General features: G+C 36.8%; 1 protein-coding gene across 2 annotated transcripts in view; it reads left to right on the forward strand.

Moving 5' to 3' along the window:
• Positions 1-14,067, forward strand: part of ZDHHC13 (zinc finger DHHC-type containing 13) — a 48,052-nt gene that overhangs the window by 15,463 nt on the left and 18,522 nt on the right. For both annotated transcript variants that reach the window (XM_029209258.1, XM_029209259.1), the window contains exons 3-9: positions 2,307-2,429; positions 4,035-4,112; positions 5,349-5,493; positions 6,915-6,979; positions 8,352-8,514; positions 8,756-8,881; positions 11,672-11,805. In XM_029209258.1, coding sequence (XP_029065091.1) covers positions 2,307-2,429; positions 4,035-4,112; positions 5,349-5,493; positions 6,915-6,979; positions 8,352-8,514; positions 8,756-8,881; positions 11,672-11,805 — 834 coding nt within the window. The remainder of the gene's footprint in view (positions 1-2,306; positions 2,430-4,034; positions 4,113-5,348; positions 5,494-6,914; positions 6,980-8,351; positions 8,515-8,755; positions 8,882-11,671; positions 11,806-14,067) is intronic.

The following is a 14,067-nucleotide window of genomic DNA, read 5'->3' on the forward strand; positions in this document are numbered from 1 at the left end:
TGCACTAGAAAAAAGTCAGTAAAATAGAAGTAGGTTTTCTGACCACTTGAAACTATAGTCGGTTATTTTGCTTGCACTGAAAATGAAATATGTTTTGAAAGTTTCCCCTTAAGATCTCCATTTGTGGGTTTTTGCATTAAACCATTTTCACCCTTGTGGATCTCATTGATTGTTAACATCTACCCCACCTCTTGCCATTGAATATATTTTGAAATATTTTATCTGTCAGATTATGTTAATTAGTAATCTATTTTCTTAGTAATCAAATATAAGCCTGCCCATCAGAGCTTCTAATCTGCGTGAAAGAAACTAATGTTACTGTACTAACTTGATATAATTTTTGTCAAAAGCAAAGATGTTTGGTGATTAGTTAACCTGTTTGGCTTTAATGTAGACTCATGTATTGCTATGTTAGTTAAAAAGTTATTGACAATTATTTGAATATTCTAATTACTAATTTATATGAACTCTGAAGGCTCTGGGAACCACTACTTTAGGTGAATATTGTTTGATATTGTTTGTATTATTATATTTATATGAATATGAGGGTGGTCTTAAGGTAAATAGGTATTTGCTTTAATTAGAATGGAAATATTTAAATGTTTCTCTGCAACCAATAAAGCTCTGTAATGATAAGTGTGAGAAATTAGGCTGTATTCACAGGGAATATCAATAAAAACTCACGTTTTGTATATTTCCCCAAATTTTCTTCAGGTCTTGGACTTTAAGTGGTTGTGAGAATATATTTAGGTAGTATTTGGGAAGGGTGAAAGATAGCCAGCTAGGATAGGTGTTTTTGTATTTTCTAAACCACCAAAATCCTAATTATTGTGTACTTTTTATATTTCTCGTGTAAAGGGAGTATTTCTTTTCCAGTAAAATGTTAAAGTTGATATTTAAAAGATGGAGAATATAAATATTGGGTCAAAAAGTTCATTCAGGTTTTTCTGTAGCATCGTACAAACTTTTTGGCCACCCCAATACATATGTATCATTATCAACAATTCATTCTCTTATTAATATTTTCACTTAGCATTGTCAAATGGGTACCTCCATCTTTTAAAAAATGCCATAAAGACAGACAGACAGGCGCACACACACGTTTTGGTGAGGCAGAGGTTATTTAACAGTGTAGGAAATAGAGACAGTTCTGCCATTTTGTTTGATTTTGGCCCTTGAAGACATATCGAAACTTTCAGGTCCCTCTAAATAGAAGTAAGTTTCAGAGAAAGTGCTAAATGGTCTGGTGGGTCTTAATAGTTTCTGTGGAAAAGAAATAGTGCTAATGAATGATTTTTAAAATTATTTTAGCATTAAAAAGGAGGTATTTCTCTCCTGTTTTTCATTCTGATAGTGAGTCAGTTAAATAACTCTCTTAAATATCCCTTCAGTCTGTCCCTCCTTTTACATTCCTGTTGCCTCTTTTTCTTTAGGCTCCCATTGCTCCTCTCCTGTCTCTATTGTAAGATCCTCTAAACTGGTCTCTCAGTCTTGGCCTTGAATTAGCTTCCATACTGCCACTAATGTGATCTTCTTACAGCCCAAAGTCTGAGTGCTTTCCTCTTTAAAACCTTCAGTGGCTTCCCCTTGCACTATAAAGTCTAAATTTCAAAGCATGGCAGAGAGGGTTCATGCAGTCTTTGCCTACCTCTCCTAGCCTCATCTCTTGCCATTGCCTTTCTTATGCTAATGCTTCTGTGGTGCTAAATTGCTTATATTTCTCCAAACATCCACGCAGTTTTATATCTCTGGTTTTCGTACATGCTATTCCTTCTGCCTGAAATGTCTCCCCTTCACCCTATAAAACATAGCTTGTATATCAGGTTCCATCTCCTTCAGGAAGGGCTAATCATTCCTTCCTTTTCTATACCTATACTGTGTGCATATTTTATTGTTGAATTTATCCCATTCCAAGTTTGCTTTTAGTCTCTCTCCCTTATTGTGAGGTCATTGCTTGGACTTGGTTTGATTCAGGGATAAGATTGTCATACAGAATCAACACCATGTATTCCTGGTGCATTCCTGGTGGAAAATCAAATGAAATTTATTGAAAGAGGGCAAATGTGAATGTTAAAGTTTATTTAAGAAAGTCAAGTTCAGCTCCAAATGGATTAATCTGATCATTCAATAGCCAGGTTTACTTTTGTTGTTTGGCTTTATAATCTGTCCTCTTTGGGAATATCTTTGTTAATTATTGTATTTCTATGTTGGCTGAAAGACAGATGGGATAAAGACATGGTAAAAGGAAGAAATTTTGATATTTGAAATTATTTTAATGGTATCAATTATGCATTTTCTTATTTCAGATATGGGATTTTTGAACGATGTAAAGAGTTGGTGGAAGCAGGATATGATGTCAGGCAACCAGACAAAGAAAATGTGTCGCTTCTTCATTGGGCTGCTATTAACAACAGGCTGGATCTTGTAAAGTAAGATGGGATATATTAGTTGAACCATCTCTAATCCTTTACTGTAAATGAATATTTGAAACTTTGTGCCATGCACATTGGTTATCATAGTATTGAAAAGGACCTCAGAGATCGTCTGGAGCAGGACTCTCACTGGCCCCAAAAGGAAAATTAAAAATAAAGCCACAGGGGACATCCCTGGTGGCGCAGTGGTTAAGAATCCGCCTGCCAGTGCAGGGGACAGGGGCTTAAGCCCTGGTCCGGGAAGATCCCACATGCTGCGGAGCAACTAAGCCCGTGCGCCACAACTACTGAGCCTGTGCTCTAGAGCCCGCGAGCCATAACTACTGAGCCCACACGCCACAGCTACTGAATCCCGCGTGCCTAGAGCCCGTGCTCTACAACAGGAGAAGCCACTGCAATGAGAAGCCCACGCACCACAACGAAGAGTAGGCCCCGCTCGCCACATCTAGAGAAAGCCCGCGCACAGCAACAAAGACCCAATGCAGCCGGAGAGAGAGAGAGAGAGCCACAGAGACCCATCACAAAGATAGAGTTCAGGCAATGAAATTGAACGCTTTTTCAAAAGGGAAAGCATAACACATTTTCCAGGATAGAACAGATAGTTTCGTCTAGTTTAGAAGAATCACTGAAATATTTTATGTTGTAATAACGCCAGGCGGAATGGTTAGGTAGGGGAATAATTTAACTTTAAAAACAAAATTAAATATGGAATACATTTTAAAGTAGGTATGTGTGGGATTGTATAAAATAGTTCCCCTTCATAAAGCACTACTGCCTACCCATTGGTTTTGTTTTTTCTTTGTTTTATACCTTAGCATGTAAAATGTGTATGTATGTGAATGTGTATATGTTTTGTATTATACGTACTTAAAATTCTTGAGGTTTAAAAAAGTAGAAATATACTAAAGTTTAGAATAAACAGATATACAGATATACTTACAAGCAAACTCCTTTTCTGTGGAAATAAACTGATGTATTGTTTAGATAATATATATGAAGCACAACTTTGAAATAACGAGACTAATTCCTGTAAACCGCTGAAGAAAATAAGCCTCTTTACTTTATAGTTTCACTTTATACAGTGTATCCCATCTGTGCCCCCAAAATAGAGAGTGAAATGCTCAAAATGTCTAACTTCTCCAAAAGGATTTTGAATTAATTTTTTGCTACCTACTTTTAGAATTCATTCCCACATAGTAATTCTAATTTTAAACTGTTAGCAGTGGCATAGTTTTACCTTTCTTCTTGCCAGTTAAGTAGAATATCTGTAATAGAAACCTTTTGAGTATAAACCATTTCAAGAGTGTTGTGGTGGTTAGAAAATGCAGAGAGTCGTTATTACGTGTTTGGTGTATAGTTGTCATGGAATGCTCGTGACAGCAGGAGTAACTACTTAACATGATGAGAATATTTCACCAGGGATCTGTTTGATGCTGTTGTGTGAATCTTTCAGACCTCTGTAGATCTGAGTGTTTTTAGGGAGGGGTATTATTATAATTTCTGTTTTCTAATACATTTATTACTAAGAAAAATCGATGTTTTCTTTCTTAGTATGAATTTTAAGTTTTAAATCTTATTTTCATTTATGTCTGCTTTTAACAGGTTTTATATTTCGAAAGGTGCTGTGGTAGATCAGTTGGGCGGAGATTTAAATTCAACTCCTCTTCACTGGGCCATCAGGTAAAGGTTTCTTTAAATAATGAAATTGCTGTTCAGAATCAAAAGTGACTTACTCATTTTCTGAATATTACAGACCAGCACTTTCCAGTAGAATTTTCTGTGATGATGGAAATGTTCTATTCTGTGCTGTCCAGTAAGGTAGCCACTAGCCATACATGAAATGCAAAATGTGGCTAATGCAATTAAGGAATGGAATTTTTAATTTTAATTAATTTTAACTAATTTGAATTTAAATAGCTGTATATGACTAGTAGTCCATATTGAAAATTGCAGTTACAGACCATTTGCAAGGCTTTTTTTCCATTTTACCCCTTCATTCAAAAATAAATAAATAAATAAATAAATTACAGTTTTAAAGAGTTTCCAGAGATGATGTTTTTGTGTTTAATTTGGGGCTCCACTATGATGCTCAACCTCAAGTATTTGTATTATATTTTATAATCAAAATAAATATGTTTAATATTTGATCACATGGATAAAAGTGGTAGTTCAGTGAGTGTAAACTCAATCAGTTCTTTTCTCTCGTATGCGTTGGCATCTGAAGCTGAAGTTAGTAAGTGTCTGTGTGGATACTCAACAACTTCTTCATCTTTCATTTTAACTCCATTCTTTCTGTGGTTGGTGGGATTGATATGAACCTGAAAGTGAAGTGAATAATTGTTCATTTAAGGCAAGGAATTGAATCTTTTCTCCATAGCCAAGAATTTTGAGGAATCTGGGGTTAGCTCATCCCCCTGTTAAGCTACTGAGGTACAGTGCTTTACAGAGAAATGAGCCATATTCAAAGAAAAATATGTAGTTCCTAAGAAAAAGATTATAACAGTATACCTGCAGTCTGTGAATGTTATGCTGTGGCATATCTGCTTCATGATTATTTTTTGTTTTTAAAATAGCAGCAGTAAAGTCTAAGTGGTTTTTAATTTCCATTTTTATCATTAGTTATGTAAAATTATTTACACATGGTAGTAATCTTACACATAAGATTTAAGGTAGATTGGGAGGTTATTAAGTTTATTACCTGCACTCAAGAAGGACCATCCAGATAGTTCTAAGTTTGGAGCATCTATGTGAAAGACATTTAGAGAATCTCCAGTGTTTTAAAAATCTGTGTATTGTTAGGCAGTACTCTTTAAATCCAACCAAAATCCTTCGTGTCTTAGGAACATTGGTTTCTCCCTGAATTTTTCTCTTTTTTGCGTGACTGAATACAGTATAATTTTTGTCCTTTCTTTCCAGACAAGGGCATTTACCTATGGTCATATTATTACTGCAGTATGGTGCAGACCCCACTCTTATCGATGGAGAGGGATTCAGCAGCATCCACCTGGCAGTGTTATTTCAACACATGCCCATTATAGCATATCTCATCTCAAAAGGACAGGTATGTTTTGAAATGTTTCTTGTACTCCAGCTATTGTAAATCTGAAGGGATTCAGAGGATGATTACTAGCAGTCTGTCCTCATTTTTTTTTTCTGCCCTCATTTTTAAAGTAGAAGTTACAGATATCCAAATATTCAAATACTAGCCTCAGTAAGTCTAGCTATTGAATACTGCTTTTCCAGCTTCATTGGAGCAAAAAGGATAGGTCATTTAGCTCAGTAACATATAATAGATGTTTCTGAAACTTGTAAGCCTATAATAGTTTTCCTTATGATCCCAAGTAATTTGCAGAGTTTTTCAAAAACATGACTTCAAAGCCTGTATTTTTCTTCTGATCGAATGTGGAAATGGTAGTCAGATCACTAAATTAACCCATCATTTGCTTGCATTATTTAAGTCCAAGTGGAGACCAATTTGAATGTATGTTTCTTATTGTTCCCTAAAGTAAATTCATGAAAAATGGCTTGCCTTAAGTGGCATCCATTTATGGCACTGGTTAAATTATAGGTTGCTGGCAGAGGGAGTTTCAATGTCAGCTCTACTTGCCTGGGATATGCTTTCTGGTAGCAAGTAGTTTATATATCAGTAGTCTCGTCTGTAACAGGCGTGGAAACATGTTTGCACAAATGCTGTTGGGATGATTGTGTTCTCTTCAAATAAGCACTTTCTCTTAGACTCAAATAAGCACTTTCTCTTCAACTCAAGTAGAATAATTATAACTTCCTGGGTCTCATTTTGGAAAGCTGTATGACGAGTCATCTTTTCTGCTTCTCTTTGGGCTTATTCCTCCAAGGCCCATAAGAATATTCAGTAATTGACTTTTTTTTTTTTGGCTTGGTTGAGGTATCATATACCTCAAATCTGGGTCCATTTTATTAAAAGAAGCATATCCTCTTGGAGGTATGATTTCCCTTTTATTCTATATTCTAGAAAATAAAAAAGAACTTTTCATATTTTACTTTTTGAAACATAAGTTCAAAATTGCAAGTTGCCTCAGAAGATCAAGAGTTCACTATTACTGGAAGTGTTTAAGTAGAGACTGGGTGACTTTGTGTAAGAGGGGGTAGTATGAATTAATGTGTCGGTTAAAGTCTAAACTAAGTGACTTCTAAGGTCTCTACTGTCTCATATTTGATGGTGTTTATCAACATTTTTCTCTTTCCCTTAGCTCTCTTCCACTCACAGCGTACGACATTTAAAATCATATATTCAGATTTTCCCTTTAAAAAGTTTTGTAGGGATCAATGGATTTTAACCCTATGGATGTGAAGCAGAACATTCTTTTATTCAAATGATATTTGAATCCTTCTTATAGACACACTAGTGGTATTGAATGTATTAAAGAGATACTTCTACTAAGAGAGGAGACAGAATCTTGACTTTGTTTACAATTAGGCTGATTGACTCTTCTTTTTGAACAGAGTGTGAATATGGCAGATGTAAATGGGCAGACACCTCTCATGTTATCAGCTCACAAAGTACTTGGGTAAGTGAGTTTAGTTGAATTGCCTTATTCTGACTCTTGATCCAGCAATTTAAGTATCTTAGTCTTTGTGAGATGACACAACATTCTGAGGAAGAAAGTAAGATTTTCCATCTTGTGACTGTGATATAGACTTTTAATGTAGTTGTAGTTAGGAAAGCACCATTGAAGTAAATTTTCTGTTTTCTGGTAGCTTTGGGGAAAAGTTTGAAAGCTACTAATAAGAAAAAATATTTCCTTACAGAACAGGTAGAGATTCCACAGCATATACTTATTAACATGATGTACATTTCTTAGTTTACATTTTTCAAGAATGGCTACAGGTTTAAATGCTCTCATAATTTGAAATGTAGATGAGAAATAGACTTTCCAGAAAACAATACATTTTGAGGTTCTCTGACATTGTTGACTGCTCTGAAAATATTAATTATAACTGATCTATGAAAATAGTATGTTTATATGTTCCTATCAGTTATTTACATATTTAAGTTTTTGTGATTATTGATCATCACTTGTGATTATTGATCACCATATTGTCCAACTTCTGTTATTCTTCTATTCAAATACATGGTACAGTTTGCCCTGTATCAGTTTTGTTTCCAACGTTGTACTTAATTTCTGCTTTTACGTAAGATGTCTCCCCTAGGAACTGAGTTAGTTCTGATGCCATTTCCTTTTAGCTCATGTAGAGGTGGGACTGGGGTAGAATTTTGTCAGAAAGCATTTTGTCATTGCTGGTAACTGTAAAGTCAGGTATAATGTTTAAAAATCTTGATAGAATAAGTAAGGTAGAATATTGTTTTATTAAAGGAATCTCTTGAGTGGTCATAAAAGAAGGGAAGGTGTTGACGATAAAGTAAAAATATTTCATTGAATTCTGCTTTCAAGTCCATAACTTTCTATGATAAACAAATATTTTAGGACATTACTTACACCACTTTATGCAGTAATTGGTTGGAGGGAGAATGTGAAGTTAGCTTTGGTTTATCTCCTCAAATGTAATGTTGTACATTTAATTTTTTAATTGGATAAATAACATAGCATTTAATGTTGGCCAAAGTTAAGTGTAAAAAAAATGTTAACCAATAGAACAGCAACATGAAAGGAAAAATTTGAAAAACAAAAGCTGTTATTCCACAGTATTGATGTTAAAATTACATTATATAGCAGACTATCACTTAATAGATGTCTCTTGGGGCAGGAACTCTCCAGTATTAGCACCTAGAATGGAACTCTGCACAGAGAAGTTCCTGAGTTTTCAGAATACTTACTGATTGGTTCATTGATACGTTAGCAAACAGTTTCATTGTTTACATTTACCCTTCAAATCATTCAGCTGTCTAATATCTCTTGGTGTTTTATTGTTTTGAGACAGGTCAGAACCAACCGGATTTCTCTTAAAGTTTAATCCCTCTCTCAATGTAGTTGATAAAATACACCAAAACACTCCACTTCACTGGGCAGTTGCCGCAGGAAATGTTAATGCTGTTGATAAACTCTTGGAAGCTGGTGCTAGTCTGGATATCCGAAATGTTAAGGTATGACCAGGTGTTTATCTCCCTTAATTTATTATATCTTGAGTTAGAAGACTGATAAATTAACATAAAGATAAGCTATACATATGTTTTCAGTTACCACGAGATAAGTATAAACAATAATAGTTGGCTACCCTTGGAATAAATACAGTGAATCTGTGATTCTGGTGAGTTTTTAAAAATGTTTAGCATCTATGGTATTGATATATCAAAAATATAATTGAACTTTTCTTTTTTTCTTTAGGGAGAAACCCCTCTTGATATGGCTGTGCAAAACAAAAATCGGCTCATTATTCATATGCTAAAAACAGAGGCCAAAATGCGAGCCAACAAAAATTTCAGACTTTGGAGGTGGCTGCAGAAATGCGAGGTACTTTCATTCGGGGCCTATTCTGTGGGCTGTAAGAACTGTTTTGTTCATTTGTTTTTGTTTTTTAAGGCATCAGGGGAAACCAGGGAGTTGGCCTAGTGCTGCATTATATCTGCTGATTATATCTTTCCCACACATCCCATAACCCACAGTTGGAAATTTGGCACTTTTATTGGCAATTTATTGTTGGTCCTTATCTAGATGGCTCTAAAGCTCCACGAATGGCCAGCAAAATCTAAGTTGTAATAGAGAATATAATTAAAATTATTAAAATGGGGTATTGAATTGATTTCACTATTTAATGTTTTCATATATGATAGCATCGTCTTATCGAATAATAATTAATAATTATACCTTCAGGATGATTCTAGATTAATAGGCATGGGATTTCTATGCAGAGGGTCATCATGAATACTACACCAATTTTGCATTTAGGTATGTGGAGGGAGAGAAAAAGAAGTAACGGTTACTCCTCAGTCTCCTTTGCCATCTCCTCTGCTCTCTCCCCCGCCTTTATTGGTAGAGTGCCCTGTTCTTTCTAGTCATTCTCTTGGTGATTTCATGAACTTCCATGGCTTTAAATGCCCTCTCTATGTTGACAACTCCCAAAGTTATCTCTAGTTCAGACCTTTCCATACTTGTATATCCAGCTACCTTGATTTGTCCAGTTCACTGTCCAATAGGCATCATCAACATAACATCCAAAACTGAGCTCCTGATCTCTCCTCCCCACTGTCCCTAACTGTTCCATCTACAGCTTTCCCCATCTCAGTAGGTGGCAACTCCCACTCTCCAGTTATCTTTGCCTTTTCTCTGTCAAATCACGTATCCAGTCCGTCAGGAAAACGTATTGGCTAGTTCTGCCCTCAGTATATATCCAGAATCTGACCCTTCTCACCATTTTACCATGGCATTTTGGTCCAGCCACTGTTATCTTTCATGTGGATTTCTGCAGCTGTCTGACATCTCCCTGCCTCTACTCACCTCTAGTCTCTTCTCAACAGAGCAGCCAGGTGAATCTTAAAATGTAAGTCAGATACTATCATTCATCTGCTCAGAATCCTATGATGTCTCCCACTTTCTCCCAGAATAAAAGCCAAAGTCGGGCTTCCCTGGTGGCGCAGTGGTTGTGAGTCCACCTGCCAATGCAGGGGACACGGGTTCGTGCCCCGGTCCAGGAAGATCCCACATGCCGCAGAGCAGCTGGGCCCGTGAGCCATGGCTGCTGAGCCTGCGCGTCCGAAGCCTGTGCTCCGCAACGGGAGAGGCCACAACAGTGAGAGGCCCACATACCGCAAAAAAAAAAAAAAAAAAAAGCTGAAGTCCTTACATTGGTTTCCATCCAGCTTTTTATATACTATAAAATTCAGTTAGTACATTTGTCTGTCTTACCCTGCTAGAATTTAGGCCCCGTGAGAGAAAGACCTTAAATTCATCGATGCGCCCCTAAGTGCCTAGAACAGTGCCTAGCATATGGTACACACTGGAATATTTGTTGAATGAGGAAATAGTGTGGCTCATCTGTGAGTACTGTATCTGGGATTAAAATTTTGAGATCCACATTTAATTGTTATTTCTGTACTGAGATTATGTTGCTTGTAGATTCCAAGTTTACCTTTTTTAAAAAGAAATCTAGACTTGCACATTTTGTGTTATCATGCAAATTAGAATTGGAAGCATATTAAAGATTTCATATCATTTGAAATTATCCGTCCTCAGAACGTGGCTCAGGGAAGTAAAGATTGAAGAAGATAGGGCAGAATATATTTTCTCCCTTTGCTGTTGCATGAGCCCTGCTTACTTCCAAGGTCATGTATATTGCACTTAAGGGATTGCATTGTACAGATGTGGTGCCTGGCTTCAATGCAGATAGCCACACTGTTGGTTTGTAGACGCTTCATTCTTTTAACTTTTCAGAATAAACCCGAATTATTAGCATCCTGAGGATATGTTTAAGTCTTTGGCCTCCATGTGACATTTGACACTGAGAACTACTCCCTTCTTGAAGCTCTCTCCCCTGGCTTTACTGGAACCTTTCTTCTGGTTCTCATCCTGCCTTTCTGGTCATACTGATCACTCTACTTACTTACCTTTCGGGACTTACCTTTTTGACCCTTGAGTGTTTCCGATGGCCAAGATTCTGCCCCTTTCTACCTGCACACAGTCCTCAGGATGCTCTTCATTCCTGGTTTTCCCACCTGTATACTGATGAACACCAGATTTTCTCCTGTGTGGTAGGCCTGCTTTTCTGACTGACTCCTGGCTATCTCCTAGACGTCCATAGGCATCTACAATTCCATGTGCCCTAAACAAAATTCAGACTTGTTCCTTCTAACCTTCTTTATTAGGGGATGGCACCATCCGGTGCCCAGGTTGGAACTCTTATACTCTCTTCGTTGAATCTTGGGTGTGTTGATTTTTGTGTGGTCTTTTTGTCTTGCTTTATGCTTTCTGACATATAATACTGTTTGAAAGAAGTTATTTTTTTAAATGTCAGCTATCATCAACACTTTTCTTAAAAGATCACCATTTCTTGGAGTGGAAGAAAGCAAAACAAAGCATGTTTAAGCAACGTTTTATTAATGTAAGGCTTTTAAAAGATTGTTTAAGATTTGTAATTTCTCAAACTTCAGATTTATCAATCTGCAATTTTGAAGAAAAATTCTGTGTTCTGCTGTTGTATTAATTGTTACCGTATACTTAGGAAGTAGTTTTTCTGTTGAACTAATTATTATTAGATACTTAGGTGGTAAAATCCATGAAGTTCTAAAATTCTGAATCTCTTAATAGCTCTTCCTGCTGCTGATGCTTTCTGTGATTACCATATGGGCTGTTGGATACATATTGGACTTCAGTTCAGATTCTTGGCTTTTAAAAGGATTTCTTCTAATAGTATTGTTTTTTCTGACATCTTTGTTTCCAAGGTGTGTATATTAATCTTTGCAAGGCTGGTTATAGCATTTCCAATTTGAGTGCTTATTTCTATTGCTGGTTAGCTGGAGTTGCAGATTTTTATTGAACTATGCATGTTACTTATCACGTAGAAACATCCTCAGGGTGGGAGGGAAGAGCTTTGCTGGCATATGATTTGACTGAAAGCAAACTGGTCAATCCAGTAATTTAACTGCATTGACAATTGGTGGAAAATAAATATCCTAGCTCACTTTTTGAATTGTTAATCTCAGTGAATAATGGGGAGATTTTTGTAACTGTTTTGCATCTTGAAGCATTTTTGCCCATTTTTCAGAAATTTTGTTTTTTCCTATTCTAAATTCTAAATTCTAAATCTAGATTCTAAATCTAAACTAGTAAACTAGTTACTTTTGCTCTTAATGTTTTTTAGTTGAAACAACCTACTTAAATCACAGGAAGTTATAAAATAGTAACTATGGTATGGTTCTATTTTTAGGAAAATATTCATACATGATATATGTAAAGATTGCCTGGGTTCAAGTCAAGCTTTACCACATAACAGTCTGACCTTGAGCCAGTTGGTTTACCTCTCTGTGCCTCGATTTCTTCATCTATAAAATGAGGATGAAAATTGTGACAATGCCTGCCTCATCGTTAATACAAATACAATGGTTAAACAGTGGCCGACACACAGTACTCAATAATCATGTCACACCCCAATCTCTTCTTCTCACCTCCCTTTCCCAATAGAATGGCACCCAGTTCCTCTCATGAATAAGGGGTACCATCCTTGGATTACTGTCCTCCTCTGTTTTTCCTTTCTCCTCACTTCCCCCGCTCAGCACATTACCAAGTCCTTCCTGCTCTGCCCCAGCTGGTCTACCCTCTGCCTCTCCTCAGCTGGCACCCTAGACCAAGCCTCCCAGCTGGTCTCCTGATTCCATCTCTTACCCGCTGTAGTTCCTCCTCACTTGGCAATCAGGGTGGTCTTTTAAAAAGGCAAACCAGTTTCTGTCTTTTCTTCTTGTGTAAAGCCCTCAAGTGGCTTTTCCTTGTTCTCAGAATGACATCCAAACTCCTTGCCTGTGAGGTGTTATGTAATTCATTCCCTTCCCTCTGACATCATCTCTTCCCTTCACTGCCCTCCGTCCTTCTTTCTGTTTCTAAAACACGTCAAGCTCATTCCCACCTTTGGCCTTGGCTCTTGCTTGTGTCTCTGTCTGAAGGGTTCTGATACCATATTGTTGCATAGCGGGAGACGTCAGTCAGGCCTCAGTTCCAGCGTCCCCTCCTCAGCGAGGCCATGCCTGACTGACTGTACTGCATCACCCCATTGTATTTTCTTCATGGCACTTAATCACTGTTTCCTGGAATGTAAGGCTCATACAAGCAGGACACTTGTCTCTCCTGTTGAACATTTTCAGTCACTGAAAGGAAAATGTAACGATGATGATCCATAAAAGAGAATCTGGAAGGAAGTGCTGTGTTGCCCTCTTCAGGGTGTGATTATGAGTATTTCTGTGTCCTTCTTTTGATTACCAGCGCTTTGTAGAATACGCATGAGTTGCTTTTGTTATAACAAAAAACAAAGCATTAGAGGAATTTTACCTCTTAATCACTCAAGAGCAGAACAGTAGGCTGGAAATGAATTTAAATGTTAAATAAAAGTTCAAATTTCTGAAAAATAGCAAAATGCCTAAAATTGTCTGCTATTCAGAAAACTTATAAGTTAGAGATATTCATTTATTTTCCACTAATTGGGTTGACTTGGTCTTCAGATAAATTTTAAGCCAAATTACAATCATCACTTTTTCTTTTTTCCAGAGAGAAAGCAAAGGCTGGCTATATCTACTCACCTAGGATAGGGGCATTTGAGATTTTGTTTGTTTTAATAGAAACTCACATTACAAAAAATTTATATGGAAACTTTTGTTTGCGAGTTGAGGGCTTCATACGCTAGGCTTAGCGTATGTACACTATTCAAATAGGAGACAAATTCATATGGCAACTGCTTTTATTTCTCCCACTCTATAGAGTCCCAATTTCACGGAGGTAAGCAGCTGTAAACTTCCACTATTATTAGGCTCCACAGGAGGTTGCTTATTGATCCAGGCTGCTATGAGATACCTGTTAGAAGTAGACAGGTCGTAGTAGCAGGCTGTTACAAACTAGGTGGTTCACTGCACCACTTAATTAGGTCAAACATATTTTGCTGCAAAATCTCAGACAAGCCATGCCATGGAGGTTACACGGGCTCTATTTGGCCTATTCTG

The sequence above is a fragment of the Monodon monoceros genome, unplaced genomic scaffold, assembly GCF_005190385.1.
Source record: "Monodon monoceros isolate NGI ecotype Baffin Bay Population unplaced genomic scaffold, NGI_Narwhal_1 Super_Scaffold_7, whole genome shotgun sequence".
Taxonomy (NCBI): domain Eukaryota; kingdom Metazoa; phylum Chordata; class Mammalia; order Artiodactyla; family Monodontidae; genus Monodon; species Monodon monoceros.